This window comes from Nycticebus coucang, chromosome 8, assembly GCF_027406575.1.
Source record: "Nycticebus coucang isolate mNycCou1 chromosome 8, mNycCou1.pri, whole genome shotgun sequence".
NCBI classification, from domain to species: domain Eukaryota; kingdom Metazoa; phylum Chordata; class Mammalia; order Primates; family Lorisidae; genus Nycticebus; species Nycticebus coucang.
Genome location: NC_069787.1, coordinates 5,373,844 through 5,400,641, shown reverse-complemented (window position 1 = coordinate 5,400,641; position 26,798 = coordinate 5,373,844). Strand labels below are relative to the sequence as shown.

Sequence of the window (26,798 nt, the reverse complement as noted above, 5' to 3'; positions counted from 1 at the left end):
CCCCATCTTAGTGCCACTCACCTTAATCCTGTCCCAAATAACTGCTCACACCTGGGGAAGAGGGACCACCCTACCAATCTGCCAACCAGAACTTAGCTGCCAACTACAACGGGATGTAGAAGACTCTAGCCCAAGGGCCCAACCTCATAGGCACAACAGTCTTAAAGGTGACCGAGGACAGCCTTAAGGCTAATTATCACGTCCTTAGTTCAAATCTGCACTGTGTCCACACCTAGCATGGCCTCTCAGAGAGGCTCAGGGGAGGTCTGTCTGTGCAGGAAGACTCTGGTTTCAAGGTGACCTCTGAACCAGGAGGTGGGCCTGACCCAGGCAGTATTAAAGGTAACCACTGGCCATAACTTTTGCCTCTTTGCCTACTTGCCATGGCAATGGGGGCCTGTTCTCTGTCTATCGTGAACGTATCCTGCTTGGTCAACTTCCTTACTCTGTAAACCTATCTTTCTTTTCCTCGATAAATCTTATTTCATGCTTTCCTGGCACTGGGATGTCTGGTCATTTTTTGACCCAGAGCGCTCCAAGAACCAAGGACTCAGGCAGCTGCCTGAAACCCAACAGCATTAGCAGAGGCAGCCAAAGCAGGGCCGGGAGCCCAGAGCCCCGGGGCGAGAATGCAGACACTTTTCCCTGACTGGCTGGCTATGCTCCCTGAGTGAACCACTGCCCTTGTGGCCTCCACATCAGTACCTCTAACCTTGGAAAATAACACCTCTGAAGAACATTCTGGTTGGACCAAAAGCCCTTTCTAAAAACTGCAAAGCGTTCGCTAAACACAGGAAAAACTGCCCCACTGAAATAAAACCACACATGTTGGATTTTAAAAACAGAAATGTTTATTTCATGTTATAAGATGATTACAAACTTCTCTAAAAAAAGCAAAGATGAATTTAAAATATTGATATACATATTTATCTAAAAAGCAAAGAAAAAACCCTGCAAAATACAGGGATTTATATCATAAAACATTTATACACAAAAGCTTGTATACTGCAAGACTGAATTACACACCCAGGATCTTGTTCAAATACAAATATTCCTCCTCAGAAGAGTCTCTTGTTGGTTTTTCTTCTTTTTTCTTTCTTTTTTTTTTTTTTTACAAAAGTTTAAAATATCTTAAAAATATTTTGAAGTTTTAAAAAACTGTCCTGATGAGCCTGACATATTTCTGGAAGGAGGCAAGACCTACATCCTCAGTTTTCTCTTATGCTGAATACAGAGTCACAGTTGCTAGGGACTGGAAGATTAATTGGGTAAAAAAAAAAAAATGAAGCCAACATCTCAATTTGGAGTCAAATATATAACAAGATGATCCATCCCTCAGGGAACACGTCAGAACAGGTCTGTAGTGACACCCACAAGAGAATAGTGAAAAATCGCTTCCTATTATAACAACGTGTGTTGTGAGGGGGTCAGGTATGGAGAGAGAGATGGAGAGATTCTGCTCCCTAGCTGCCGGGTTGCCCACCTCTCTCCAAGTTTTGCTGTCTGGGTTTTTTGTTTTGTCTGGTGGTTTTGTACTTGATGAGATTTTTTTGCACATAGTAGTATTTACAGAGTCCACACAGACAGACCAGCTTGGGGCTGGGCCAGGATTTGGTGGCCTCCAGATGACACAGCCATGCCCTAAGCTGGGCTGGGGTGAGGGTTGGGGGCACACCCTGCTCTTCCCTGGGACTTCACCACTGTCTCTGGGGGTATTCTGGGGCTCTGGGGCCAGGACTAGGAGCTGCACATCTTCCAAGGGCTGTGGGGGGGCACCCAAGGCTACTTCCTGCTGCTGGGAGTTCCCCACATAGCCTCGGGCTAAGTTCGGAGCCCAGAGGGCCTTCATTTAAATTGTGCCTAAGGCTGGGGCATACCACTGGTGTCTGCAGGCCTCAGCTTCCTCTCGTGCAAATGCTGACCTCAATCTCTAGCCCATAGAGAGCAGCTGGGCGAACAGGTGCTAGCCTCTCTTGTCTGTGACCTGAGCCACCCATCTCGCTATGCCATAGCTGGGGTCCAGTTGTCCTCTGGGGAAAGTCAGAGGGCGGGGTGGGGGTGCTGCTTCCCTCCTCCCTGAACACTACGCAGAGTATCTTCTTCCCCAGAAAGGCCTATTTTTGGCTGTCCAGAGGAGACTGAGGATTTCTCCCCTTGCCCTTGACACTGACCACATTCATGCCACTCCTTGTATACATCTCAGAGAACCTGCAGCCGGGACTGACTCAGGAAGGTTTGGCTCCATTCCAGTTTACAATGTCTCACCAGACCTCAGTTTCCCCATTTACAACAAACATGTTGGGTTAGGGGGCCTGGAGGCCTTTTCCCTGCTGGCTGCTGGGGACTCTCCCCTGTGGTGACCCACCTGGCCCACCTCAGTGCAGCATCTCAGTGGGGAGGTTTATCCTTGGGGCCCTCACTCATTTCTTCATCTTTAAAAACTGCTTTAAATGCCCCCTTGCTTCCTTCCCAGATCTGCCTGCCTGGGCTGTGTGTGGGCATTTGGATTTCTACCCCATCCCAAGCAGAGAGGGGGCAGAGGGCTCTGCCCACTCTCTAGAGATGGGTGGACCAGAGTCACAAGCTTTGATGAAAAGTTTCATTTATCTGGAGACAAAACAAAGCTGAGCATCGTGACGCATTGTACTCACAGAGGCGAGCTCTGCAGATTCAGAGCTGAAGGGTTGGGATCAGAGGCAGCCACCTCAGGAGGCGGGTGAGGGATGGGCTTGGGCAAGTGGCTGACCTTCCTCCCAGGTGGGGCCTGGGGACTTGGTCTGCATGTGTCTTTGGTCTCAAATCTGGTTTGGGAATCTAGGAAGAGGCCTTCATTGGGCCTTTTCTAGAATGTTGTCCAAATACTGTAGCCTTTTACCCGGTTCTGGGAGGGAGAATGCCAGGCAGCCACTGCTGGCCAAGCCCCTTCCTCCCCACATCACCTGTCCTGTCACCAACAGTGGCTAGTTTACTAAAGTCACATAAGACAAAGAAAAACAGGTCACAATGCTACTCGATAAAATTAGGGAAGAAAAAAACAGTAAAATCAAATCGGACATAACAGCAACAGCAACCATAAACACACAGAAAAATAGGAACACGTTAGAATCGTTGACAGTTTGGAATAGGATCGGGTGTTGTTTGGCAGAGTAGAGAGCTTTGGAAACAGTGAAATGTGTATGCTTGCCAAAGACAAGGTTCAGAATTGCCCCTTGGGAGGGGGACACTGATAGTTCCTCCCCTTCCCAAATACGGGGGCACGGAGGGCTTCCAGGATTCTGAGGGCCCCTGCTCTGAAAACCTAAGCTGAACTCAACTCTCCACACCCCTTGAGGCAGTCACTGCCTTTGTGCGTGATAATTTTCCGGTTTAGTTTAGACTCTGAACTTGGAAGTGTCTGTTCCAATGGCACAGTTTAGGTCCAAATGGGGCTGGGGTGGGGGTGTGTCTGCACGTGGGATTTTAAAGGTGTAATACCTTCTCTCCTGGTTCAGGAAGGATCTTTGCTTCACTGAGGCTCTTGGTCAAGCCCCCTGTGGGGTGCCAGGCCCCTGATACTCCCAACCTTCTAGAAAACTCTCCTTTGCCGTCACTCCTTGGTTCCCATGTGGTAACAACTTGACACCAACTATTCCAAGGGTTTGAAATAAAGACCTTTATTATATCTCACCAAGGGCTGCCCTGGTGTCTGAGCAAATTCTGAGAATTTTGGGAGCATTTCCCCAAATGGAAGATCTAGCCTCAAAGTAAGGAAGCTGCTCACACCTTCCCTGCTGGGTGCTAGCGCAGCCCTGGGTGGCATCCTTAAGAGCTCTTCAGGAGTCCCCCAGCCTCTGGGAGATAGGACAGAGCTAAGGGTGGAAAGATGAGGAAAGAAAAGCATCCCTCGCCAACACTGGGCCTGCCTGCATGCCCGGGGCCCACATCCTTTGGTCCACTTGCCTCCCCACCTCACCCTGCCTCCCTCAGCAGTTACACTAACTTCACTCCTGCAGGCAGCTTCAGGAGATGCTCAGACATGTTGCTTGGGGAATGACCAGAACCCACTTCAACTCCATTCAAATGCAACAGACCCATCTTGCCCTGAGATGCCTCCCACCCCCCAGCTCCTGCTGGCCTATCCTTGGGTCCCGCCTGCCTGGACTGTCCCTGGGAAGGACAGTTACCTCCCTTGCCCTGTCCACCTCCTGGCAGGTGGAGTAGCGAGCCTCATTCCCACCTGCCTTCTTGGCTCTCTAGCCGCTCCCTCTTGGACCAATAGTTCTGAGGATCCTCCTGACTATCCACCCTCGACCTCAAAATCAGAAATGGGGTCATGCTTCCAGTACAACAGTTTCTACTGTTCTTAGACTCAGACTTTTGCAGTATGGCCTCGCCTTTTGACTTTAATCAGTCCCTTTTATTTGAGGGGTTGGCTCGTTATTTTGGCATCTCTCTTCTTGGCTAAGACAAGTTTAATGAGGCATCCCCTCACGGCCCTCCTTTCTCCTGACCCTCTGGGTCTGCCAGCCCATGGGACCAGCTCCCTCTCTCCGGCTGCTTCCTTCCTTGCACCTGAACCAGGCTGTGGAAGGTACTACACCTTTAAGACTGGTCGGATCTCCCAGGAAAATTCCATCCTGCATTTTCTGGGCAGAACTTTCTGCCAGCTACACAAGCACCGAAGAATTGCTTTTGAAAATGAAATCTATTGCTGGCAAGAAGATCAATTCAAGTGGTAAAAGTATATGACAATCTCTAAGTGTAGATATAGTTATACGTAAAAAAAATACAAAGTAAAAGTTTACCAAGTTCCCATAAAATACATCTAATTCAGTATGAAAGCTCTGCCTCTCCTTGGACATCTGTCCGCGGGTTTTCTTTTTGTACAAAATATCCCCAAATCAAAGCAAAATACACACACGCACAGTACACGCACATACACGCATACACACAATAATACATTTTCTGTGACAATTACAAAAAAAAAAAAATCCTAGTGCAAATATAAAGCTCTGTAAACCTGGTCCTATGAGAATCTAATGTTAGTAAACAGCAGGAAAAGCGGCTGGCCCCGGCGACCCAAGAGAGCTCACATCATGGTCTCCACGACAATGTGGGTTGGTTTCATGAGAGTGCCATTCATGACCGCTGTGTGAGAGTTGTAGGGTGTGGCCCCCTCCTGCTCTACAGCCCAGCGGTTGGGTTCCCTCGGGGTCATCAGGTACCTGACTCTCTGGAGAAAGAAGACAGGTGGGGAGGAAGAATCAGGCAACCTGGTTTCCCTTCCACAAGGACATCCCCTCCTGCTGAACTGGTTCCTTGGCAAACTTGGCCCTTCCTTGGCAAATCTGGCCCTTCCATCTTGGTCCTTTTTGGCAATAAAGGAGTTCAACTTCTAGGTCTGCCTTGGGGCGGAATTCTTGCTGGTAGTTTTCTTGGCTAAGCCCCTGCTTGCATAATTCTAGGGACGGGGACTCACAACCTCTATGTGCGGATCTCTTTCTCCCATGGACCCGAAATAAGCTGCCCTTGGAGCTGCAGTTAGTTAGCACACTGTACTTATGTGAAATACACCTCCCTGTGATTCACCCCCCACTGGTTTTTCTGACCTGCAAAGCAGCTGAGTTCCTGAGGGTTGTATGCCCTAGGTTGGACAGCTACCTTAAGCCTGCATGGCTCCCCCCTGCCCCAAGGAGAAACTCCAAATTCCTCAGCCTCCTATAAGCTCTATTTTCTGCGTTCTTCCCAGCAGGCATCTGGTCTTCCTTGGAGAACACTGCTGCTGTGTTTGTGCTCTCTAAGAGAGAGAGGACCAAGAGGCTGGGCTGCATGAGAATTCTCAGATTGCTTCCCAGGCAGGGGAAGTTTTGTCCTCCCAGCTTGTTGCCTGATCATGGAATCAGTAAAGGAAGGGCCCTCTCCAAGGACACCCAGAAAATCCATGGCAGTACTCAGATTTGAACTTAGAGGTCCTGTCTCCCAGCCTAGTTCCTGTAAAGTGTCCACTCAGAGACTTAAAAAGGCCATCAGTTGCCGCCCCCCCAAAGCCCTCTTTCTAGAGGCTTTCTACATTCAATTTAAGTATAGCCTATTATAATTTTTAAAGTTGCTTATTAAAAACTACAGTATTTCATTTAAAATTCTGATTTTCCATCTTCTCTTGAAAAATGGCAAGATCTAGCAACTCCAGGCCCATGTCCCCTTCTGATAACAATGTGCTTGCCTCCTTCAGGCCCCACCCCCCCAGGAGGCATCCCTCATCCCAACCCTCCACCTGCTCCCCTCTCGCTGCAGTGGTCTGCGCACAAGCAGACACCACCCAGAGGCTCAGACACAGGGAACCCCACTCAGGGAGAAACTCATGGCTGGGAGGACACCCAGACAGTCTGTGCTAGCGGGAGCCCCAGAGGGGCACATGGGGAAGGAGAGATGACTTTGGTTAAGACACACTGGTATATAAAGAGCGCTCCCTCACCATCCCCTCCTTCCTCATGCCAATCACACTCTGACCAAACCTCCACACTTAGGCTGGGCCAATATTCTCAAACTAAGCTTTGAAGATGCACTAAGTAAGGGACCTGTTGCATGTCCCTCCAACTAATGGCATGTAATTGCTATGTTACTTACCAGTCTGAACAGATCTCTGGAGACCCCTGCTGTACCCTAATTAATCCTTTAGTTTCTGGGTGATATGGACATCATGGAAACCTGGTTGGGTTGGCATGGGGGGTGGAAGGGGTTCCCTGGAGGGCTCTAGACTGTAGTAACTACCTGCCTATCCCCAGGCCCGTAGTTCAGCTTTTGAATAACTGATAGAGCCATTCTTCATTCTGGCTGAATATCCTCTGTCCTCTGAAAATATATAATAGGTCCAATACTCCAGGAAGACCCTAGGGGCCTTCCCAGCTCAGACAGACCCCAGCTTCAGGTTTTCCTCCCTGCCTGCTTCCTCCCTTCCCCTCCCCTCTCCCGCTACCACCACCACCACCTCCACCACCTCCAGGCCATTCCCCTGCCCAGGAGGAAACAGGACACAGCCCAAGGGGAGCCAGAGCTCCAGGACATCCTGGCTCCAGATTTTTAAAAAGAGAATAACAATAAAAACAGCCCAGAACAAAACAGTGCAGTCTTGGAGCCAGCCCAAGCCCAAAGGTTAAGGGAGATTCTGAGAAAAGAATTTCTTGGAAAGAGCCTGTCCTTTGCCAGGGCCTGGAAACTCCAGTACATTAGAGGCGTTTCTGAGAGAAGGCTGGAGCATGGCGGGGTGGGGGCCTGCAGGGAGGACTCTGGCAGGCACAGAGGCTGGGAGCAAGTTCTGCCTCCAGTGGAGGTACTCCTGAGGGGTCGGGTTGTCAATGGGGCCACAGATCCAGAGAGGACACCAACATGGGTTAGTTATCCTAAGTTTGGCTGCAGAATAAGGGAAGGCATCTGGGTGGGGCTCAGGCTTCCTTCCCAAGCTCCTGCTGCTTCCAGGGGAAAGCCCTAGCTGTCAGCTTGGATCCAAAGCCATTGTCACTTCTTCAGCTTGACTGCTCGCTCTTCCACCCCACTCCCCACGCTGACACCAAGTACACTCTTCCTTCTCACACTCTCTACCTGGCAAATTCTTCCTCAGCTCACAGGTCTGCTTGTCACCACAAAGCCTTCTCCCATGTGAGTTGTATTTGGTTTGCATTTGGTTGTGTTTCCCTCTGTGCACTCTCCCACCCACAATCTCAACCACTCCATTGGATAGTAGGGGGTCTAGGGCTCAAAGAGGGCAAGCAACTTGCCTAAGGTCACACAGAGAACTGACAACCAGCTGGCTTTGGCCTTGAGCCTTGCACCTCCCACCTCCCCTGGCCTTGGGCCCACATGCTCACCACGAGGAATGGCCCCTCCGTCTGGCAGAGGCGGATGACGATGACCAAAGGGATACACAACATGGAGCAGAGGGCCAGAACCCAGCCCAGCCCGATGGCCCAGTCAGGGTACACGTAGATTTTGTTGTAGGTCAGGGGTACATACTTGACAAGTGAGAAGATGAAACATCCCTGTGGACAGAGGGGGCAGTCAGGGAGGGTTCATGGTCCTGGGCATCGGCATGGGGGTTCTGGACCGGGGTAGGGTCTCTCTCCTTGGAAGGGAGCTGTGTCTGTCTCTTTGCTGCCATGTGAATCTTGCCTCAGTACAAGTCTGCCCAAGTCACTTCCTTGCTCAAAACCCCTTTGTGGCTCCGCAGTGCCTTCAGGATACAGCCTCAGCTCCTCCCTTTGACCAGGATTTCAGCCACTCTGAATTCCTTCTAGCTCCCCAACCACCTGCCTCAGGGCCTTAGCACAGGACACGCCCCCCACCTAGCTCTCTTTCCCCCTTCTCCTCACCCTACCTTAGCTCCAGGGGTCCTGCCTCACTTGCCCAGGCTCCACCCAGACATTTTCTTCTGGAAAGTACATGGTTATATGCAGCACCCATCTCCCCCACCAGACAAGGAGTCTGATGGCAGGCATATGTGTCTGTTCTGGACCTTCTGTTTAACAGCTGGTACAGCTCGAGGTGCACACAGCAGGTACCCAACAGGTGCTAGCAGCATGAATGAAAGCCTCGCTTCTCCTCCTCCACTGCCACCCACCCATCTCCATTCCTGACCCATGGGTGGCAGGGTGAGCTGCAGGCCCTGCCCAGAGTCTCCAAGCCTGTGCAAAGTCCCCCTTCCGTCTGAGAAGAGCAGCTAAGGATAGCTGCAAGGCCCCAGGGGACAGCATGTCTGAGGAGAGCCCGGGGTTAACTTGAATGGATCCACAGGGTGAAAGTGACTGAACTCTTCACTACCTGCTGTGGTCTGATGGGAAGACAAATCTATAACAGAATCAGTGATGGGGGAGGGGAAGCATTAGGCTGCAGGCACCTGTTGCTGGGCACCTGCTGGGCACCTGGCCCTGCTGCTGTGCTTGTCCTTACGCAGAGAGGGTGACTCAGATGAGTGAGTCCCAGGGGAGGGCTAGCCTGGGCTCCCAACAGTACCTGCCCACATCCCCTTTCTCTTCCATGAGGGTGACTTCATCCTCCGCCCTGGGACTGCAGCCTATCTTTTATCTATCCAATACCTCAGGGAGGGAGAGAGAAGGGAACTAAGGGTCCAAGTGGAGAGAAGAGTTGCCCACAAATATTCAAAGAGGATGAGAACCTGTGGGGACCAAATCAACGCACCTCCAACAATAAACCATGCCAGTCCTGGTTACTAGCTGCCATGGTTTATTTTTTATTTTGTGAAGTAAAATATGCACCTTGCAGGAAAAGGCCATGATCATATTAAATCATAGTCAACAGTCTAAGAGCCCTTAACTGCCTCTTTAGTCCCACTTCAGAGTCTCCTCATTTTACAAGTGGGGAAACTGAGGACCAGAGAGGGAAGTGACTTGCTTGAAGTCACATAGTGAGTTAATAGCAGTATTGATTTAGTCTGGCCTGAGTGCAGAGGTCACCAAAGGGCAGGCTTATTTCTCCCTTAGCACCTGCCTCCTAAGCCTGAGGAACATTTAGGCCATTTGTGCTCCCCGTGGTGGGAGCTGAGAAGGGCAGAGCATGTGTTATCTGTGCAGCAGTAAGCACCAAAGGTCACAGTTGGTGTCAACCACTGATGGGTAAGCAGCTCATGCTGCAGAGTAACTGTGATTGGCACCTGGGAGCAGAACCCTAAGGGCGGGCACCAAGGCCAACTCCAAGACGAGGAGGGAAGAACCCGCCTAGGAAGGGCACTGCAACTCACCTTTGACCCTGGGTCCTGGGCAGGTGAGATTCCTGTCCTTGCAAGAGCCTAGAGCATCTTTTTGCTGGGACATTCCTCCTGTCTCAATCACACCTCCACCCTGCCATGGAGACACCACATTCCAACATCTGTGACCTCTCCATTAGACACCCCGAAGTCCAAACTGAGCTCATGAGCTCCAGAAGAGACTGGGAAAAGGACTTGCTCTCAATTGTGGACCCCTTGTATTTCTCAATGTGCCCCAGACGCACTCTCCTCTCCCAGCACGTCTTTTCTTTGCACAGGCTTGTTTCTCTGCTGGGAATACCCTTCCTTTTCTCTCTTCCTGACAAACTCCTACACGTCTTTAAAACTCAGCTCAAAGGAACCCAGTGGAGCAGCCCTTCCTCCCTCCCCACGCAGAGCTGAAACTGAGTTTACTAGAAGCCCACACTTAGATGCTGAATGAAAGATGGCTTAGCAGGTGAAAATGACAAGCTCAGGGAGAAAGGGCTCTTAGCCAGAGCCAGAGCAGGATGGAACTCACAACACAGAGAACTGGAGTGATCACAGCCCAGCTGTACTTCATCCAGGGCCCAGGTCGATAGCCGATCATGTCCTCAATACCATCATAAAGGTTATCACCGCCTGCAAAAGACAGAGGTGGAAGTGTGTTGGCAGAGTGTCCAAGGCCAGCGTCAACACAGCAGGGGACCTGAGCCAGGCTTATGTACCCCAACATTATGTAGACTTAAGTGTAGCAAACATTGATCTGAAATTCAAATGTAACTAGGCATCCTGTTTTTTTTTTTCTGGCAACCTCAGGCATACCCTAAATCCTAGCATGGCTGATCCAAGTATTAAGGAGGTCAAAACGGAACATTCCCAGACCCCAGAGTAGATAATCATAGACAGACCCCTGAAAACCCAAGTTCTGTGTTTGTCAAAACATACAGTCACATCTTGCACATTCAGTATTGGAAGAATCAATACTTATAAAGTCTAGGTAGGGCATTTCTCCTTTCTGGTCAATTCACAATGAATTTCCAGTAGAATTATCTGCCTCTGAAGCTTATAAGTAGAGACCCAAAGGAGAAACTTGAAAAAGGATATGCAAAGTATCTATACTCACCATATATCCAGGCAACAACAAAACATTCAAAGAATGCAACCCACAAAAGGCATACACCGCTAGCTGCATAGTAGTCAAAGAGTTGAAACACATACATGCCACCCTGTAAAGGGGAAAAAAAAAACCACAAAGAAGACCGATTTGTTATGTGGTTTCTAATTCCCTTCATATACAAAGAGTTCTAGCATATCAATAAGAAACTAAAAAAACCCAAGAGAAAAATGGGCAATGGTATGATGACCAGATAAAGGTATAAAGAAATGCTCAACATCATGTTTGGGAAATGTAATTAAACACAGAGAGAGAGAGAGAGAGAGAGAGAGACAGAGACAGAGAAAGAGAGAAAAATGAAAGCAAAACATGTCTTGACAAAATGACAGGTGCACTAAAGTCTGCTTCCAAAGGAGATGCTTCCAACCAAGTGTGGTCAACATGGTGAAGCCCAGCTGTTCAGTGTGTGGACCTGTGATCTGACTTTCCTGTTTTCTTATAGACACCTCCAGGAAAACATTTTTACTAGTGGTAAGGAAAGTGGAGCACTGAAGCCCTGAATTGGGTTTGGGGGCTACTGTCAATGGGACCCTGTCTTAGAGAAGCGGGGAAGGGCAGGGCAGGGCACAGGAGGAGGCGCGCCCTGGGTCTGCTGCGGGCTCCCAGTCTTCTGAGTACAGTCTTTCTCTTATCTAGCTTGCCCCTTGTTGGACATTCTTTCAACATTCCAGTTCTTTGCTTCCTTTCCCCCCACTTTAAATTGCTCCTCCTCGCGGGCCCCTGCCTACTCTCTGAATAGTGTGCCCCCCCTCACCCAGATGCCCATGTGCCCCCAGGCCTCAGCCCTCTCCGTGGCAGGCAACGTGCAGGGTAGTACATCTTTTGGGGGCGCTGCCTGCAGTGCTTACTGGGAGGCTCGAGAACAGTTCCACCTCCCTTCCAGGCCTGAGAAGGGCCATTGCACACAGTTGTGGGTCAATAGAACTGCTGTTAAGATAGATTTTGGTTGAAGCTCCCCTTCCCCTTCAGGCCAGGGAGGGACAGAGGCAGCAGGTGAGCCTCGTGTTGCCAGGGCAACAGGACAAGGCTAGTTTGGGTTCACGGCTGGATGTGCCTCCTTCTGCTGCTGCTTGCCAGTGTAGGCCCGAGTGCCCTTGAGGAGCAGGAGCCCTGAGATGCACCTCCCCCATCCTCTTACCAGCTGCTGCCCCCACGGCGGCCTTAAGAAGGGCATCTGGGCACCACGCCCGAAGCGAGGGTGAAAGACCCACCTACCTCCGTCACCATCGACAGCCCCAGCAGGTAACTGATGCTACACACGATGGCGATGAAGATTTCCCGATGATAACCCTTCCTTAGGAAGGATGGGTAAAGATCAACCAAGGACGTGATCTGTCCTTCGACTTCAACAAACTGAGGAGGGAAAAAGAGGACAGAGCTGTTGAGTGGCAGATGCCCAGCACCTTCCCACGTCTCACACAATGCAGCAAGCAGTGGGAGAGACTGTCCTCCTGTCCAGAGGTGGCCTCTGTGGTCCAGTCCAAACACGTGAGCCTGCTCTTCCAGGCTCCGAGGCCCGCCTGCCGCTTCTTGGAACCAGACCCTGTACCATGTGGCTGAGCCAGAGTGAGCCACACTCAGCTCACCAAGTATCCCACATCTCTGCCTTTTGCTTAGCTGACACCAGAAAGCCCTTCCCACATCATCCAAGACTCAGTTTGAGAAAAACAGCATCTCCCAAGCCAATGCCCACCCTCTACCCTGGGCTGCTTCATGGGCTGAGCGTAGTGCTATGACAGGCTCCCCCCTTGGTTTCTGTCCTCTCTGAAGCCAAGGGTGGTGCTGTATTCCTTTCTGGGCCTCAAGTGCCAAGCTCGGCCAGATGCATGTGGTCCTGGAGATGAATGATGGGTAGGCCGTAGTGCTAACTTGCTGGGCAACCCAGGGCAAGTATGAGCCTCAGCTTCCCTGCCAGTGGAATGGAAGGCAGTCCAGGTCAGAGTCACACAGTTTTGCGTGCACACAACTGTATTTGTGTAAGCTACACTCTGCTGGTGACTTTAGGAACCTGTCTCTAGGCTTCCAAACGTGAAGAAGCTGACTTGAAAAGTCCTCTCCACAGTTCTAGGATGAGTCTCAACCTTCTAAATCTTTCCATTTTTGCACCTACCAATTTATCTTGGAGATCGTTCCACGTCATTATGTAAAGAGCTGCCTCATTTTCAAAATGGTGGCAGAACTCCACCACACGTAGGCATGTATCATTAGACTGACCAGGGTCCGACTGAAGGTCTCCGGACTCTCGCTGCTATTTCCACTGCCAGCAGCTTCCCCTCCACCCACCTTTAAGTGCATGAGCATATATTTCTGGGGCCTGGTCTTAGAAGTGAACCTTTTGAACTAAAGGGCACGCAGAAGCATTTTAAATGTGGATGGCTACACCCAAAGTGCCCTGCCAACCAACGCACCCTCCAAGGCCAATTTGATTCCTTGAAAAGTTACAGAGCTAAAACCTGGAGCCATCTGTTGTTTTATCTAGGAGAGGCTTTCAGGAAGGATGTTGCTCCAGCATTCCTAAAAGACAAAACCGTCCGCTTACTCCATTAGGGTGCATCACAGGAGGGTCAGGGAAGGGGACATAAACAAGGAGAAAAGCCCTCTCGTGTGCTGACAGGGGCCGAGGAGGTGACACTTCGTTGCCAGGAATCAAGGCAAAGATGATCAAGAGGCTCTTGAAAGGGGCCCAGAGATTTTCAGATCTCTGATTGATATGTCTGCGGAAGGGATTTTGAACCTAAATAGCAAATGAATTACAGCAAGTCTGCAACTCAAACATTAAGCTTCAAAAGGAGTTAAAAACAAAGTTATTTTTCCTTTTCTGAGGTGGGTAAATTAGAGACAGGTAGATCCAGTGGCCCCGGGAACCAGGGCCAAGACCAGCACAGACCCCTGTGTCCAAAGCCCCTGCACTTCTGGAGAACCCCGGGGCCTGTGCAGAGCTGCTTCCCTGGGCTCCCCTGGCTTCTCCCAGCCTTAGTTTCCTTCTCTGTAAAATGAGAGGATCTTGCCTACTCCACCCTCCTTCCACCTCAGGCCTGCAAGGGAGGTGGAACTGTTCTCGGAATCCCTTCCCTGATGTTACAGATTTGAACTTTTCAGCTGGCAACTGGGTGATGACTATTAACCCATGTCAGGGGCCTGGGCTGGATGAGCTCCTGGCGGGCAAGTGTTGTGGCTCTGGCTCTCTTTCCTTCTTGGTATTTGTTCACAAACTGTCCCCCTTGGGCAGCCTGGAGAGCAACAGGCATCTGCCTCCATGTGGGTGACTTCCTCACCCCATGTCACCAGAAAACATAGCAGCATGGTGGCTCTTCTTTTTTTTTTTTTTTGTAGAGACAGAGTCTCACTTTATGGCCCTCGGTAGAGTGCCGTGGCCTCACACAGCTCACAGCAACCTCCAACTCCTGGGCTTAAGGCGATTCTCTTGCCTCAGCCTCCCGAGTAGCTGGGACTACAGGTGCCCGCCACAACGCCCGGCTATTTTTTGGATGCAGTTTGGCCGGGGCCGGGCTTGAACCCACCACCCTCGGTATATGGGGCCGGTGCCCTACCGAATGAGCCATAGGCGCCGCCCAGCATGGTGGCTCTTAAACCCATGGCAGACGGAGTGCTCCCCATCAACACTGGGACCCCTGGTGAATGAGGGTCCCGCTCCCTGGAACACAGTGAGGCCTTGGCCTGAGGTTGGGACTCCATACTTCTGCACGGGGAAGCTATTTTGTGGAATTCAAGAGAAAAACCACTGGGACAAACTAGCAGGTAACAGAGTTCATGGAGACAGGCAGACCCAGGATCAAGCCCTTACCTAGTTGCCTGTGGCCTGGGCCAAATTCCTGGGCGAAGCCTTCATTCCCTCGCCTGATAGAAGGGTGATAATAGTCCTCAGGCATCAAGATGGTGCGCACGCAGATTGAGCAGCTAACATATGAGAAGCCACGCACAGGGCTGGGGCAGGGGCAGGGGCAGGGAGCCAGGGTTTAATGGGGACAGTGGTTCATTCTGGGGAACCGAAAATGTTCTCAGGTGGATAGTGGTGATGGTCACACAGAGCATGGACATTCTAATGCCACTGAGCTGTACATTGATAAACGGTTAGGACGGCAAATGTTACCCTCTGCGTATTGTGTCAAACATGTGCACACACAGCGTCTCCATGAGGCCTGCACCCAGGGAACACTTTGCCTGGAGGAGCTCTGATCTTTGCACGGTGCTGTAAAATCCCCGTCTCTGCCAGCTTACAAAGCAAACAGACGCCAAGGAGGCAGCCTGACCTGTGCCGTCACACTACAGAGGGGTCTCACCAAGTCACAGCTCCCCAGGGAACAGGGCCCGTAAGTCAGTGACTAAGGTTCAGTTCCCACCCTTGTACCATGTTTGTGTGGTATGGGGTGGTAATAACAGTGCCAAGCCTTGAGTTGCATGCTCTGCAAAGCAGGAGGAATGGCCTTGCCGCTGGTGGCTGGAGCCCCCACCTCCAGGCCCTCTAGGTTGTGTTGGCAGCACGGTCCTGGGCCCTCTAGGCCAGCAGGTCTTCATTTATGGGTGCACGTCCTCACCCAGGCCCTACCTTCTCTTAGGGAGAAAATCTGATGAGTAACTACCTCTGCTTGCTCAGAGGGCAGTTTCCAAAGCCCAAGTGGCCTGTTTTGAGCCCATGAAGATATCATAGCTTATCACTTATTAACCTCTGAATCTGTTTTTTTCTTTCTCTTCAAGCCCTGGAAGAAGTTATAAAAGCCATTTGCTTGGGGCCTCTGAAGGCCAAACTCATTAAGTAGGAATGATTAATAGAGCCCTCTTAACTTGTTTATGCCACTCAGCCCCATCAACGACTGCATAAGTATGTTGTTTTTGTCTCTCTAATGTTTTTATTCTGTTGTCTCCTGCTAATTCTGGTCCCCTTCCTGCCAAGTCCTTGGCTCTGTTCTTGACCTTGCTAACCGACTGCCTCCTCTCTCTGGGTCCACTCTCCTCTGCCCAACCTTCTAAGCCTTTCCTCCCACCCAGGTCTGAGTCCCCAGGGATTGGCCCTGGGCACTGGCTTTCAGGCCTGTGGTCCATGTGGAGGCCAGTGAAGGGCCCGTCTGAGCTGGCCAAGGCAACAACCTCTCACAGGGTCTCAAAGGACTGAAGACTTTCCTGAGGTGGCCAAACCCCCAGACACAGATTGCACAGTTGTCTGCACCATACCCGATCGTCTGTGACCCAGCTGGGTGGTGCCACCTGCAGACCTCTAACTAGCCTGAGTACGTGACCAGCTTGCCCTGCACACCTCTCCTGGAGCCACACATCTGCTCTAAGCTGTCATCTCAACAAGGCCCCAATGAAAATACATCTCTTTCCAGGGACAGGGGCTGACGCACTCGTGGGAACTGTCCCCAGACACCAATGACTGATCTGTAATTGGTGCTGTCCCTGGTGCTTTATGCAAGGCAACGTGGGTATAATCATACCCACTTACCAGATGAACAAACGGAAGCTCAGAGGGGAGGAAACTTGCCCAACGTCACATAGCATGCCAGGAGCTTGGAACTGTGCTATTATTCTAAGGCTAGACGCAGGTGCTCACTGGCTCTCATGGACATACCCTGACTGCCAGTCAGTCACCTCTCAGTGGAGGCCCAGGCCCTGGAGGGGTGGGCTGTACGGTTCAGAAGTACAGGAAAAAACCTCAGTCTAGACAGTTTGCCTTGGGAGGACAGAGGCCAGGAAGAACACAGGACAGCAGATCTGAACCAGGCTCCCCAGCTGGAACTATTTGCAAAGCACCCTGGGGGTGTGACACCCACCCACGTGTGTGCTCCAGGAAGTGCAGAATGCTGGGTGTGGTGCAGGCTTCTCCTGAGTACATGTGACTAACCATGATGGCCTGGACAACGGTCAGCTCTGTGTCCCAGACGTTGGTTCCTTGCCTGATTTGCCATTTGCCGTGTCATGCTGGCCTGGGGGCTCCTCTGGAGCACATTACTGTTGGGGTCTTAGCCTCCTATGGCTTGATTGCAATAATATCCCCCAGCTATCCTGTCCCCTTGCCAGAGAGACAGCCTGGAGATTTGGGACAGACCTCCTGCTGCTGCTTCCCTGAGGCCTTCTCCATTCCAGGGCTTTTGAAGGAATCTCCCTGGGTAAACTGCCGAAAGTCTGCTCAGAGGGCAGAAAGGAGTTGATCACCGCCCAGTGTGAATCAGGAGGTTTCCCAGAGTCAGGCCCCACTGGGGCACTCACCCAAGGGTCATCGGTGGACTTATACGTACCTGGCTATCCAGTCCAAGCAAGAGAAGCATAATAAAAAAGAGAATGGACCAAAACGTGGGCAGCGGCATCATTGTCACAGCTTTTGGGTAGGCAATGAAGGCCAAGCCAGGACCTAAAAGAGAGAGAAAATGGGGAGGGGGGCACAAGAGGAAAGACATCAGTGACCAAGCCGCTGGGAATACCGTGGCTCACACAAAGACACTCGGACCTGAGTGGGTCTCAAACACGCAAACACAGGGCAAAGCCAGGTCTGAACTCTGACCCGGAGAAAGAGACCAGGCCTGCCTCGCTTTTGGGTGGGACACGCTGGGGCCCAAGGCGGGGCCCAGTTTTAGCATCTGTCTCCTACGCAGTACAAGTGGCCCCCTCACAATGAGAATCCATGCAGACACTGGTTATTTAGGGTGAGACACAGGACTGAGCCTGGGGCTCCGTCTGTCAGGGACTCGGGGAAAGGAGGACCCCCTACCCCAACCAGTTGTTGTCATCTCAACAACTTCTGCTGGAAGGAGGCAAAGGGGAAAGTTGTTACCTGACTATGGGAGCTCTCCTTTGCAAAGAAAAGTTTTCTATTTCTGAGTATGAGTGAAAAGAAAAAGAATGCAGAAGCACGCTCAGTAGGGCAAACACCTGTTCGAAGGTGTGTTTGCACCTGCCCTGGCAAGGTCACAGCCAAGCCACCAGGTGAGGTTGGGCCAACTAGGACCCCAAGCTGAAGCAATGGGGGTGCGGGGGGCAGGACTCCAGGCCCAAAAGACCCCCGGCCTGCATTTGAGTCCTTATGCTACCATTTCCTCTCTGTGTCACTGTCACCTCAGCCCTCTCTGCCTCTCAGTCTCCGCAGGCAAAGCACACCAGCGGTTAGGGTTAGGGTTAGCTTTGAGGTTTCAAAAGTGAGGACTCTGCCAGAACCCAGAGGCAGAGCTGGGAAAGACAGGAGCTCTGTCAGCATAGGGGGTGCCTTTCTGATGGGAGTCATTCTGGAGACACGGAAATGTTTCCTCCAGTCTCCAACCAGCCTGAGGGCAGAAGCCAGGGGAAAGGATTTAGTTATTAACTGAGACCTGTGAGTCTGAGGAGGAGTCGAGGGCTGCAAAAGAAAGTAGGCCTAAGGGACCCGGGCTAAAAAAAATATAAAATCTACAATTAAGAACTAAACAAACAAAAAAGAAAACAGAAAGGAAAGTCTAGAAGGGAGAAACCAAAAGTGCTAGAGAAGAGCAGGAGATGGGGAAGATTTATTAATTTTTTTAAAGCAAGTATCAGAAACGAAAATAAATGGTTTAAGAATAAAAAAACAAAACAAAACAAAAACTTTGCAGTAAGTTGGAATCAGAAACCACATTATATGGCGCTAACAATCCCCAGTGTGGCAGGGAAGGGCAATTCCTTTTTCAATCCAGAGTCCTCTTGGCCCGAGAAAGCGCAACCAAAATAGCGTCCTAGGGTGGCAAGAGGGCTGGATGCTGCCGCCGTGCTAGAAAACACCACAGGAAGTGGATGGAGTGGGTGCTTTCACCAGGCCCAGAGCTGCTCAAAGGACATCCAAAAGGACAAGGGCTGGGCTAAAAAACTGTGCCTGCCCCCACAACCCCCAAGAGCTTTGGAATCAAAGTCAAAGTTGGAATCAAAAGCCGTGGCTGGGGTCTGCTGGTCCCCAGTGTGTCAGCTCTGGCTCTGACGGGTCCACACCTAGAGTGAGGAATCAAGTCCGGCCAACTGCGAGACAGATGTAAAATGGGGCCCCCCACCCCCCTCCCACGAGGGCGCGGTAAAGATTCTCAATTTGCTTGTTTCTGTATTTCAGTTTTGCCTTCCTCAAGCCAGCCTCCGGGTGAGGGTCTGAGCATCTATCTCTAAAAGCACACGGTGAACTCAGAGAGAGAAAGAGAGAGAGAGAGAGAGAGAGAGAGAGAGATCCAGGAGAGATACCCAGCCACTCGAGAACCTCTGGATGCCTCTCTGCTGGCAGAAATCGCACCGAGCTATGTCTTGTTTGCACTCTGTCAGGCTAAATAATTATCTCATTCAAATGAACTTCGCTCAATATGGTGCTTGTTAAAAGCTTATTAGAGAAATAATCACCCTTGATGTGCCGGCTGTTCAGACATCACCGTGGGGAATAAATGACAAGGTTTTTGAAGTGGACGGGAAGAAGAAAACAACTCAGGTTGACGATATAGGCATCTTTGAAAATACCTAGTTGTCCATGGAGGAAGACATACTTTCTGTATCTATTTGTGTCTCCCAATGCCAAATCCACCTGCGCTCCTTGCAGTCCCCAGTCAATCGCAATTGGTTTGCAAGCCCTCAGCAGCAGGTGCAGAGGAGCGGCGAACTGTCCCTGGCTCCCCCTCACCAAACTCCCAAAGGAGTGTGGGCACTTCTGGAATTCCTTTCTGTGTCCTCAGTCTCTGGCCTGCCTCTGGGGGCTTTCAGGGGGCAAATAGTATGTATGAAGGTCTGGCTTGGAATCAGGGCAATGGGGAGGTATGTGGATTTGCCAAAGTGGTCCTGCAGCATTGGGGGTATAGCATGGGCTGGCAATGAAGGTCTCTGCTGAGGGAGAAGGACGGTGAACATGGGCCTGGAGTGCTGAGAGGTCAGAGGGACCCAAGAGGGACCCACACGTGGGAAAGGTCAGAGGTTGTCCACATGTGTCCAGGGTGGGATGGGTAGGTAAGAGGAGGACAGCCAGCACGTGGACAGGGTGTCCACAGATCCCCCATTCTGACCCCAGCCAGCCTGAGCAGGGTCCTTGCTCTCAGGCCATGGGTCTCCTCATCTGAGTAGTGGTCATCCAGATGCACAATACCAGGGTGCCTCCTGACCCTCGAATGCAAAGGTTCTATGACTGGGGAGCTAGAACATTGCCTCATGTTCTAAAACCAGAAGACAGAGGTGGCCCAAGGCAATGGTTGAGCAGGGACACCAACCATGCTGGCCCTGGTCTGTGGTAGGCCCTGGAGTCACAATCCTCACACCCTCCCTTTGGCTTGAAAGGCGCCTCAGCTAGGGGCTGTCACCTGCCTCCAGGAAGTGAGGGTAGAGAGTGCTGAGGCCAGGGCCTCAGTGTGTAAAATAACAAAAACTCCTAGGCAACTGGTGACACACACCCCCACAAGTGAACAAGGCAGGGCTGAGGAAGAGTGGAGAAGCCGGAAAGGTGGGATTTGGTGATCCTGGGGGCCTAAGAGAATCCTATAGCCCAAGTCAGTCCAGTTTTAAAACTGTGGGCACTAGACTGCAAGCAGCCATGGCCACATCCTAGAACCTCAGCACCCAAGATGCTATGGATTCCAGCAATTGAAGGCCCCACGTAATTCTCAGGTTTCGGAATCACCTTGCTGGGGCTCCAGGATGAGTCTGTGATGCTGAGACTTCATGAGTCTCCACTCCTCTGACTGCAGAGCACCCAGTCAGCAAGGCCTACACCCTGGGGGGGTGGGGGTGGCCGTGTCCTCACAATCTACCCTCAAGTCACATCTGTCCTTGCCCCAGTGGACTGTCCTCTTCGTCACCCCTCACTGTACCCCAGTGCCTACGGTGGTGCCTGACAGAGGAGGGACTCGGCAGAGAAAAATCTGTGTGACGGATGGGTATAGGTTTGTTTCAAGGGAGTGCGCTGGGAGCAAAGTGCAAAATACAGAAACCAAGGCCGAGAAGGTGTGATGGAATGCCGATTGGTGGCTGACTTGGGCCTGAGTTGCAAAAGTGGTTTCTCTTGCTGAAACCAGTAATTTGCTGGGAAAGTGGGGTAGGGGCGGGGAAGACCGCACGAAGGTAGCTAAATATTCCCCAACCTAACCACCCCACCCTCCCGTTTCTGCTGCTCCTTGGGCCAAATTGCAATAAAAATGTTCAAATTAAATTTAGCTTTTTCACTCTTTGATGTTTGGGGGACATCTTGGTGGTGGGGGGGTCCATTTTAGAAACCAGGCTCGCCCCCCCCTAAAGCCCGCTGGGGTCTGGCTTCATGCCTGCAGTACTTGGCTTACACACTAGGTGGCAGTGCCCACCACCACTGCCACCGATACCACCGTACCTGACTCAGCCACATCAGCAATGTCCACCCCTTGCTCTTGTGCCATGAAGCCCAGGATGGAAAAAATTGCGAAGCCAGACACAAAACTGGTACCACTGTTCAGGCATCCCAGCAGCAAACAGTCCCTAAGTTACACATATGTCAGGGAGCAAGTTAATTCACAACACAAGGAAGCCACGCTCCCTACTTCTCTTTCTTCAAACATCATCATTTCTAAAGTCCACCGGGCCCACCGGCGCAGCACTTGCCTGTACGAGTTGTACTTGTACTTGTTGTAGCTCCCCAGCGAGGTCATGGCCCCCAGGCAGATAGCGTAGGAAAAAAATATCTGGGTCCCAGCATCAATCCACACCTGTGAGGAGAGAGTGAAGCGCTGTTAGAGAAGCTTCTTGGAGGAGGCAGCCCAAATTCTTAGCCATCTGGAATTGGCCCAAGGCCAGGCCCTTGCAAATGGAGATTCTTTACTACAAATGGACTCCGAAGTGCCTTTCAAAGGAATACTGAGTGGCTAGGAACTGCAGAAATTAAAGACACTCCCCATCCCCACCCCTGGTCACTTATTGAAGTTAAGAGGCAGGGCTTTTAAAGCAGATGAATCTGGATTCCAACCCTGGAGTAATCCTGGACAAGTAAATACCATTACGGGAGCCTCGGTTTTCTCATCTGTAAAAATGGGCTCCCCTGCCCTACCCAACAGAGCTATTTTTCAGGTTCAAAGAGTGAAGCTTGAGCCCTGTAGAAGTCAGGGCTGCTATTAATCACTGTGACTGTTATCGTCTGGGCACTGCTGAATTAGAATGGGAATTCTCAGTGGAGTACACAGGTTCCCTGCTCTCCAGAACCTTCACCAAGTAACTCCTGATTACCACGAAGCTACCTTCTCAGCCATCCTATGGTGCTGGCTAACTAACTCCCTTCGCACCCACATTATTTTTCCAGGTAGCAAGGGCAGTGGGGCAGGAGACTCCAAGCAGCACAGGCTGTTAGGAGGCAATTGCAAGGCTGGAGATTCTGAGGATGAAATGTCCTTGGATGGGCCCATAGATCTCCCAGGGTTTTCTCCAACTCTCTGAGGTCATGTGGCTGAGTACCAGGGGGTGGATTTCAGTAGGTGCCCCTCGACCTTCCAAAAGGTCATTGGCTTTCATTCTCAGCTGAGAATACCAGCAGCTCCGCAGGCCCTGACTCTCCTGTCCCCAGGATGCAACCTTCCAGACGCTGCGGGCAGAAGCTTGGTCCAATGGGGAGATTAGCTCAGAAGAGGACTTCTCTCCCTTACCTGGTACAGTGCCTAAAGCAGACTGTCATTGGCCAGCCTCAGGAGTCCTTAGCATGGAAAGGGACACACATAGCTGGAAGTCCGTGAGCACTGTGAACAACCGTTCCCGCCACCGCCCAGTGGAAAAGTACCAGGGGGTGATGGCCTGGCCGGATTCGTGCACTGAAGAATTGCGGAAAATGTGCTGCTGGCTGCCCTCTGCACCTTGCCCTGTCCTGCACCAGCCCAGCCCCAGAGTACCTGTGGGTCCTCGAGGCGGCTGATGTCAGGGTACAGATAGAACTTGATGCCTTCCCCTGCACCGGGCAGTGTCAGCCCACGGATCAGTAGCACCAGGAGCATGGCAAACGGGAAAGTGGCCGTGAAGTAGACAACCTGCAGGGGGTGAGAGGGATTCAGGTGGGCCCGTGGGCAACACCTGCTACTGTGAAACCCAAGCATCCTCTCCAAGAGGCAGGAGAGCACAGCGGGAAAGAGGGGGGCTCTGGAGCCAAGTTTGCTGCCTTGCTGTGCAGCCTTCAGCATGGTGCTTAACCTCTCTGGGCCTCAGTCGCCTCACCTGTACCCTGAGTATAATATCAGCACCTATCTCGTAGGTTTACCAAGATTAAGTGAAGAAATGCTATAGTTAGTTTCATCTCTTATGTCCTAGACCAGGCATCCTCAAACTTTTTCAACAGGGGGCCGATTCACTGTCCCTGAATTCACTGTCCCTGTCCACTGTCCCCAGACCGTTGGAGGGCCGGACTATAGTTTAAAAAAAAAAAAAAAACTATGAACAAATTCCTATGCACACTGCACATATCTTACTTTGAAGTAAAAAACAAAATGGGAACAAATACAATTCACACTGCTTCCTGTGGCCCACGGGCCGCAGTTTGAGGACGCCTGTCCTAGACATTACCCAAGCCCTAAATACAGTGCTGAATGAGACAGAAAAATCCCTGCCCTCGTGGAACAGACATTCCAGCAGCTAGAGATGAAAGACGTATGAGAATCAACTATCAGGCATGCGTGTAAAAGGCTCAGCCCAGTGTTGGCATGGGGCACTCAGTACGTACCAGCTAACAACTAACCGTAACTGTTAGTATGATTCCCAGCATTAAGAATCAGGTCAGTGTGGGTTCAAATCCGAACCCCTGTCCCCTCACAGGCTGTGTGACCTTGGGCAAGTTGCTTAACTTCTCTGGGCCTCAGTAGAATTTGGTAATAGAAGCCCCTCATCAAGGGGTGAGGCAAGGATTCAGTGATACGATGGTTGTAATGATGTCAAAATAGCGCCTGGCACTTACTAGGTGCTCAAGAAATGGGTCTCACTACTAACATCATGATTTTGTGGTTAGCACATGGGAACTTATGGCAAGGAAATGAAGCCTCTTGAAGATCCTCAGCCAGGAAGGCGGCAAACACTTCACTTCCCTGAACCGTGCATCCCAGACAGACCAAGGTCAGGTGTGACACGAGGACAAGAAATGACCTGGGCCAGGCCTTCTCTTCCCAGGACCTGCCCTACTTTTTCTCCGTCTCCAGTCCCGCAAGCACTGGAGGTTCTCACAGCTCTCACAGAATGGTTTTCTCATCTTTTTATTCAACACGGGAGGTTTCCAGGAAGGATTTCTGCCTGGGAAGAGCTCAAAAGTGCCCAGCTGAAAGGGCAGTGAAATCCTAGTATTTCAAAAAGGGCCAACCAGCCCCTCCTTTCCTGAGAACAGGAGAAACTAAGAGACAGTGAGGACTAAGCTGAATCAGGACTCCTCAGGCACAAACCCAATTCATCCATGTCACAGCCCCCCAAACAGGTGGTCTACACAGCAGAACTGAGGCTCAGCGAGGCTCAAGGACGTACCCTGAGCATCTACAGAGCGCAGAGTCCCTGCAAAGTTAGCTACTTCTCCCTGAGCAAAGGTGTGACACATGGCACTTCTCCAGTGGGGGACATAGCGGCCACCTGAAACACTGAGATTGGCCCACAGGGCCCCCACCATCTCTGGGGATCAGGAACCAGGGAGGAACTGCCTCACGGTCAACATACCCATTAACAGGTGAGGAAACTGTGACCCAGAGCACAGGATGAATGTGCCCATAGGGGGCTGGTGCCGGGAAACCGCAAGGGTATTTCTGGGGTCCAGGTAGGTAACAGACACCAACAGGTAGTGACAAAGCCCCAAACTTCCCCCAGCTGGCCCTGGAAAGAGCACAATTCTCAGGTGGCCTGTGAGTAGAAACAACCAGAAAAGGGCTTTGGAAGAGGCAGAAAGGAAGCTTCTAGGGCCTGCGTGGCTTAGCTGCCCTACACCTGACAACTGTAGCCTGTATATATTAAGTGCCAACCATGTGCCTGGTGCTGTTCCAAGTGCTGTAACTTCTCTGCTCGCATGTTCCTGCCCTGCCCCTTTGAGCTGAATCTTATTACCGTCTCCATTTTGAAAGTGAGGAATCTGGGGCCCAGAGGGAGACTAGCACTTGCTCAGGGTCAAGCAGTGAGGGCTCAAGCAGCAGAGCAGGACCTGTCCCAGCACAGCAGTAAAAAGCCTCCCACAGCTGCGAGCTTATGGTTCTCCAAGGCCAGAAAGAAGCTGGGCTTCCCGAGGCTGGGGTCTAGCTTGGGCGTGAACTCAAACTCGGTGACCAGCTTGTTGCTGTGAGACCTCAAGCAGGTCACTGCCCCTCTCGGAACTCCGTTTCCCCACTTCAAAGTGAGGCGCTTGGACCAAACTCTGAGGTCAGCTGGGGCCTGTCCAGATGGGGATCTGTGCTGTCTCCAGCAGCTTCCCACTGGCAACCTTGGCCTTAGCTTTCCCAACTATGTGGCAAGGACAACAGGAGCGTGGGCCTTGCTAGCTCACCACGGAGCCCGCAGGAGCTCAAGAAACCTCGGTGGTGGATGTTGCCATGATGATCCTCCCAGACTGAAAGGGTGGGCTCTATTGCAGCCTCTGCCACACCCTCCAGAAGCCCTTTCTTCCTTCAGATGTCAGTGGGGAACACTGGCGTTTCCCCAGCCACAGTTTTTTTTTTTTATTCTCCTTGATACTAGGAATCCTCACAATTTCCCAAGGATGGGGAGGCGGGCATGGAGGGTGGGGGCACGTCAGGAAGCCACAGAAGGGGGAAAATAAGTGCAAAAAGAAAGGCAGCCAGCCCCTTCCTTCCTGAGGACAGAAGGGACTAAGGGACAGACAGGGCCACCTCTGCAGCCCTCTGTGGGCCCCAACGGAGCTGGTGGACAATAGCTGCTGACAGCAGCCTGGCGGGGTCCCCAGAGAGCAGCCACTTCAAAGCCAGCTGGACCCCCACTGGGCCAAATAACCAGGCTGTGGCCAGAGGACTTTGTGTTAGGGACATGGGTGTGGAGGACGCTTCCCTTGTTTTCATGCATTTAATTTAACAAGCACTTATGTGGTATTTATTTTGTGCCAGGCACTCAGCTGAGAGCTTAATGAGTATTAACTCATTCAATCTGCACAGCCTGGAAGAGTTGGATACTATTATCACCTGCATATTTTAGATAAGAAAACTGGAGGTCCAGAGAGGGGGAGACACCTGCCGGGGGTCACAGAGTTAATATTAGGTGGTGGAGGGGATCTGATTTAGGCTGGCTGGGCTCAGGTTCCCCTATCTTTGCAGTGTGCATGGGTTGTGGTTACTCTCCCCAAATCCAGCCTGGACGGCACCTCCTCCTCATCCCACCTCAGCTGCACCTTCAGAAAGCCACCCTTGTTTTGTAGAATTTGCTGCTCTGAGGAAAAGCCCCTGAGAGCCATTCTCTCAACTTTTCCATGACTCCCCTGGGAGCCTCCAGGGAAAGGCTGGTGCCAGCCGCCACCAGTAGGCCTCTGGTGGTGGCCCCGCAGGCCTTGCCGTGGGATGTGGTATTTTTCCACTTCTGTGGCTTCTCTGAGCCCTTGACCCAAAAGCCCTGGGGCCCCACTGCACCAGTTTGGGGTGGGGTAGAGTTGACATCCTAAAGCAGGTGTGGCTTTGACCCCCCCACCTTTGTTTCCAGCTACTGGACAGAGTGATGCAGAGGCCCCACTGACATCAGCACTCACGTCCAGGTACTCGCCCCCGTGTGTGACCACAGGGCTGCACGTCCTGTGTGTCTGGATCTCTGTCCCCTTCCTGGACCCCACGCTCTGTGAGGGCAGGGACATGCCCCGCTGACTGCATCCTCAGGCTGGCACGGGGGGTTTACCCAGGAGGCAGGAGTGGGGGGGCGCCCAGGTGGGGGATGGGGCTGCCTGGGTTCAAATCTCAGCTTGGCCACTGGCAAGCTGTGTGATGTTGGGCAAGTTAATTAACCTCTCCGGACCTCAGTTTCCCCATC

At 51.6% G+C, this 26,798-nt stretch overlaps 1 protein-coding gene across 5 annotated transcripts in view; it reads right to left on the bottom strand.

Moving 5' to 3' along the window:
* Positions 1-828: 828 nt before the first annotated feature.
* Positions 829-26,798, bottom strand: part of SLC6A6 (solute carrier family 6 member 6) — an 82,263-nt gene continuing 56,293 nt past the window's right edge. For 3 of the 5 annotated variants that reach the window (XR_008381570.1, XR_008381569.1, XR_008381571.1), the window contains 10 exons: positions 22,712-22,846; positions 21,441-21,544; positions 21,193-21,317; positions 17,147-17,259; positions 12,108-12,245; positions 10,842-10,944; positions 10,257-10,357; positions 7,845-8,015; positions 983-5,212; positions 829-951 (listed from right to left, as the gene is read on the bottom strand). Coding sequence is in view for 2 of the 5 variants with exons in the window: in XM_053599004.1 (XP_053454979.1) it covers positions 5,069-5,212; positions 7,845-8,015; positions 10,257-10,357; positions 10,842-10,944; positions 12,108-12,245; positions 17,147-17,259; positions 21,193-21,317; positions 21,441-21,544; positions 22,712-22,846 (1,134 nt within the window). In the remaining 3 variants the exon portion in view is untranslated. Of the gene's footprint in view, positions 5,213-7,844; positions 8,016-10,256; positions 10,358-10,841; positions 10,945-12,107; positions 12,246-17,146; positions 17,260-21,192; positions 21,318-21,440; positions 21,545-22,711; positions 22,847-26,798 lie in introns of all 5 variants that reach the window. The other 2 variants (XM_053599004.1, XM_053599005.1) reach the window with 1 other exon arrangement.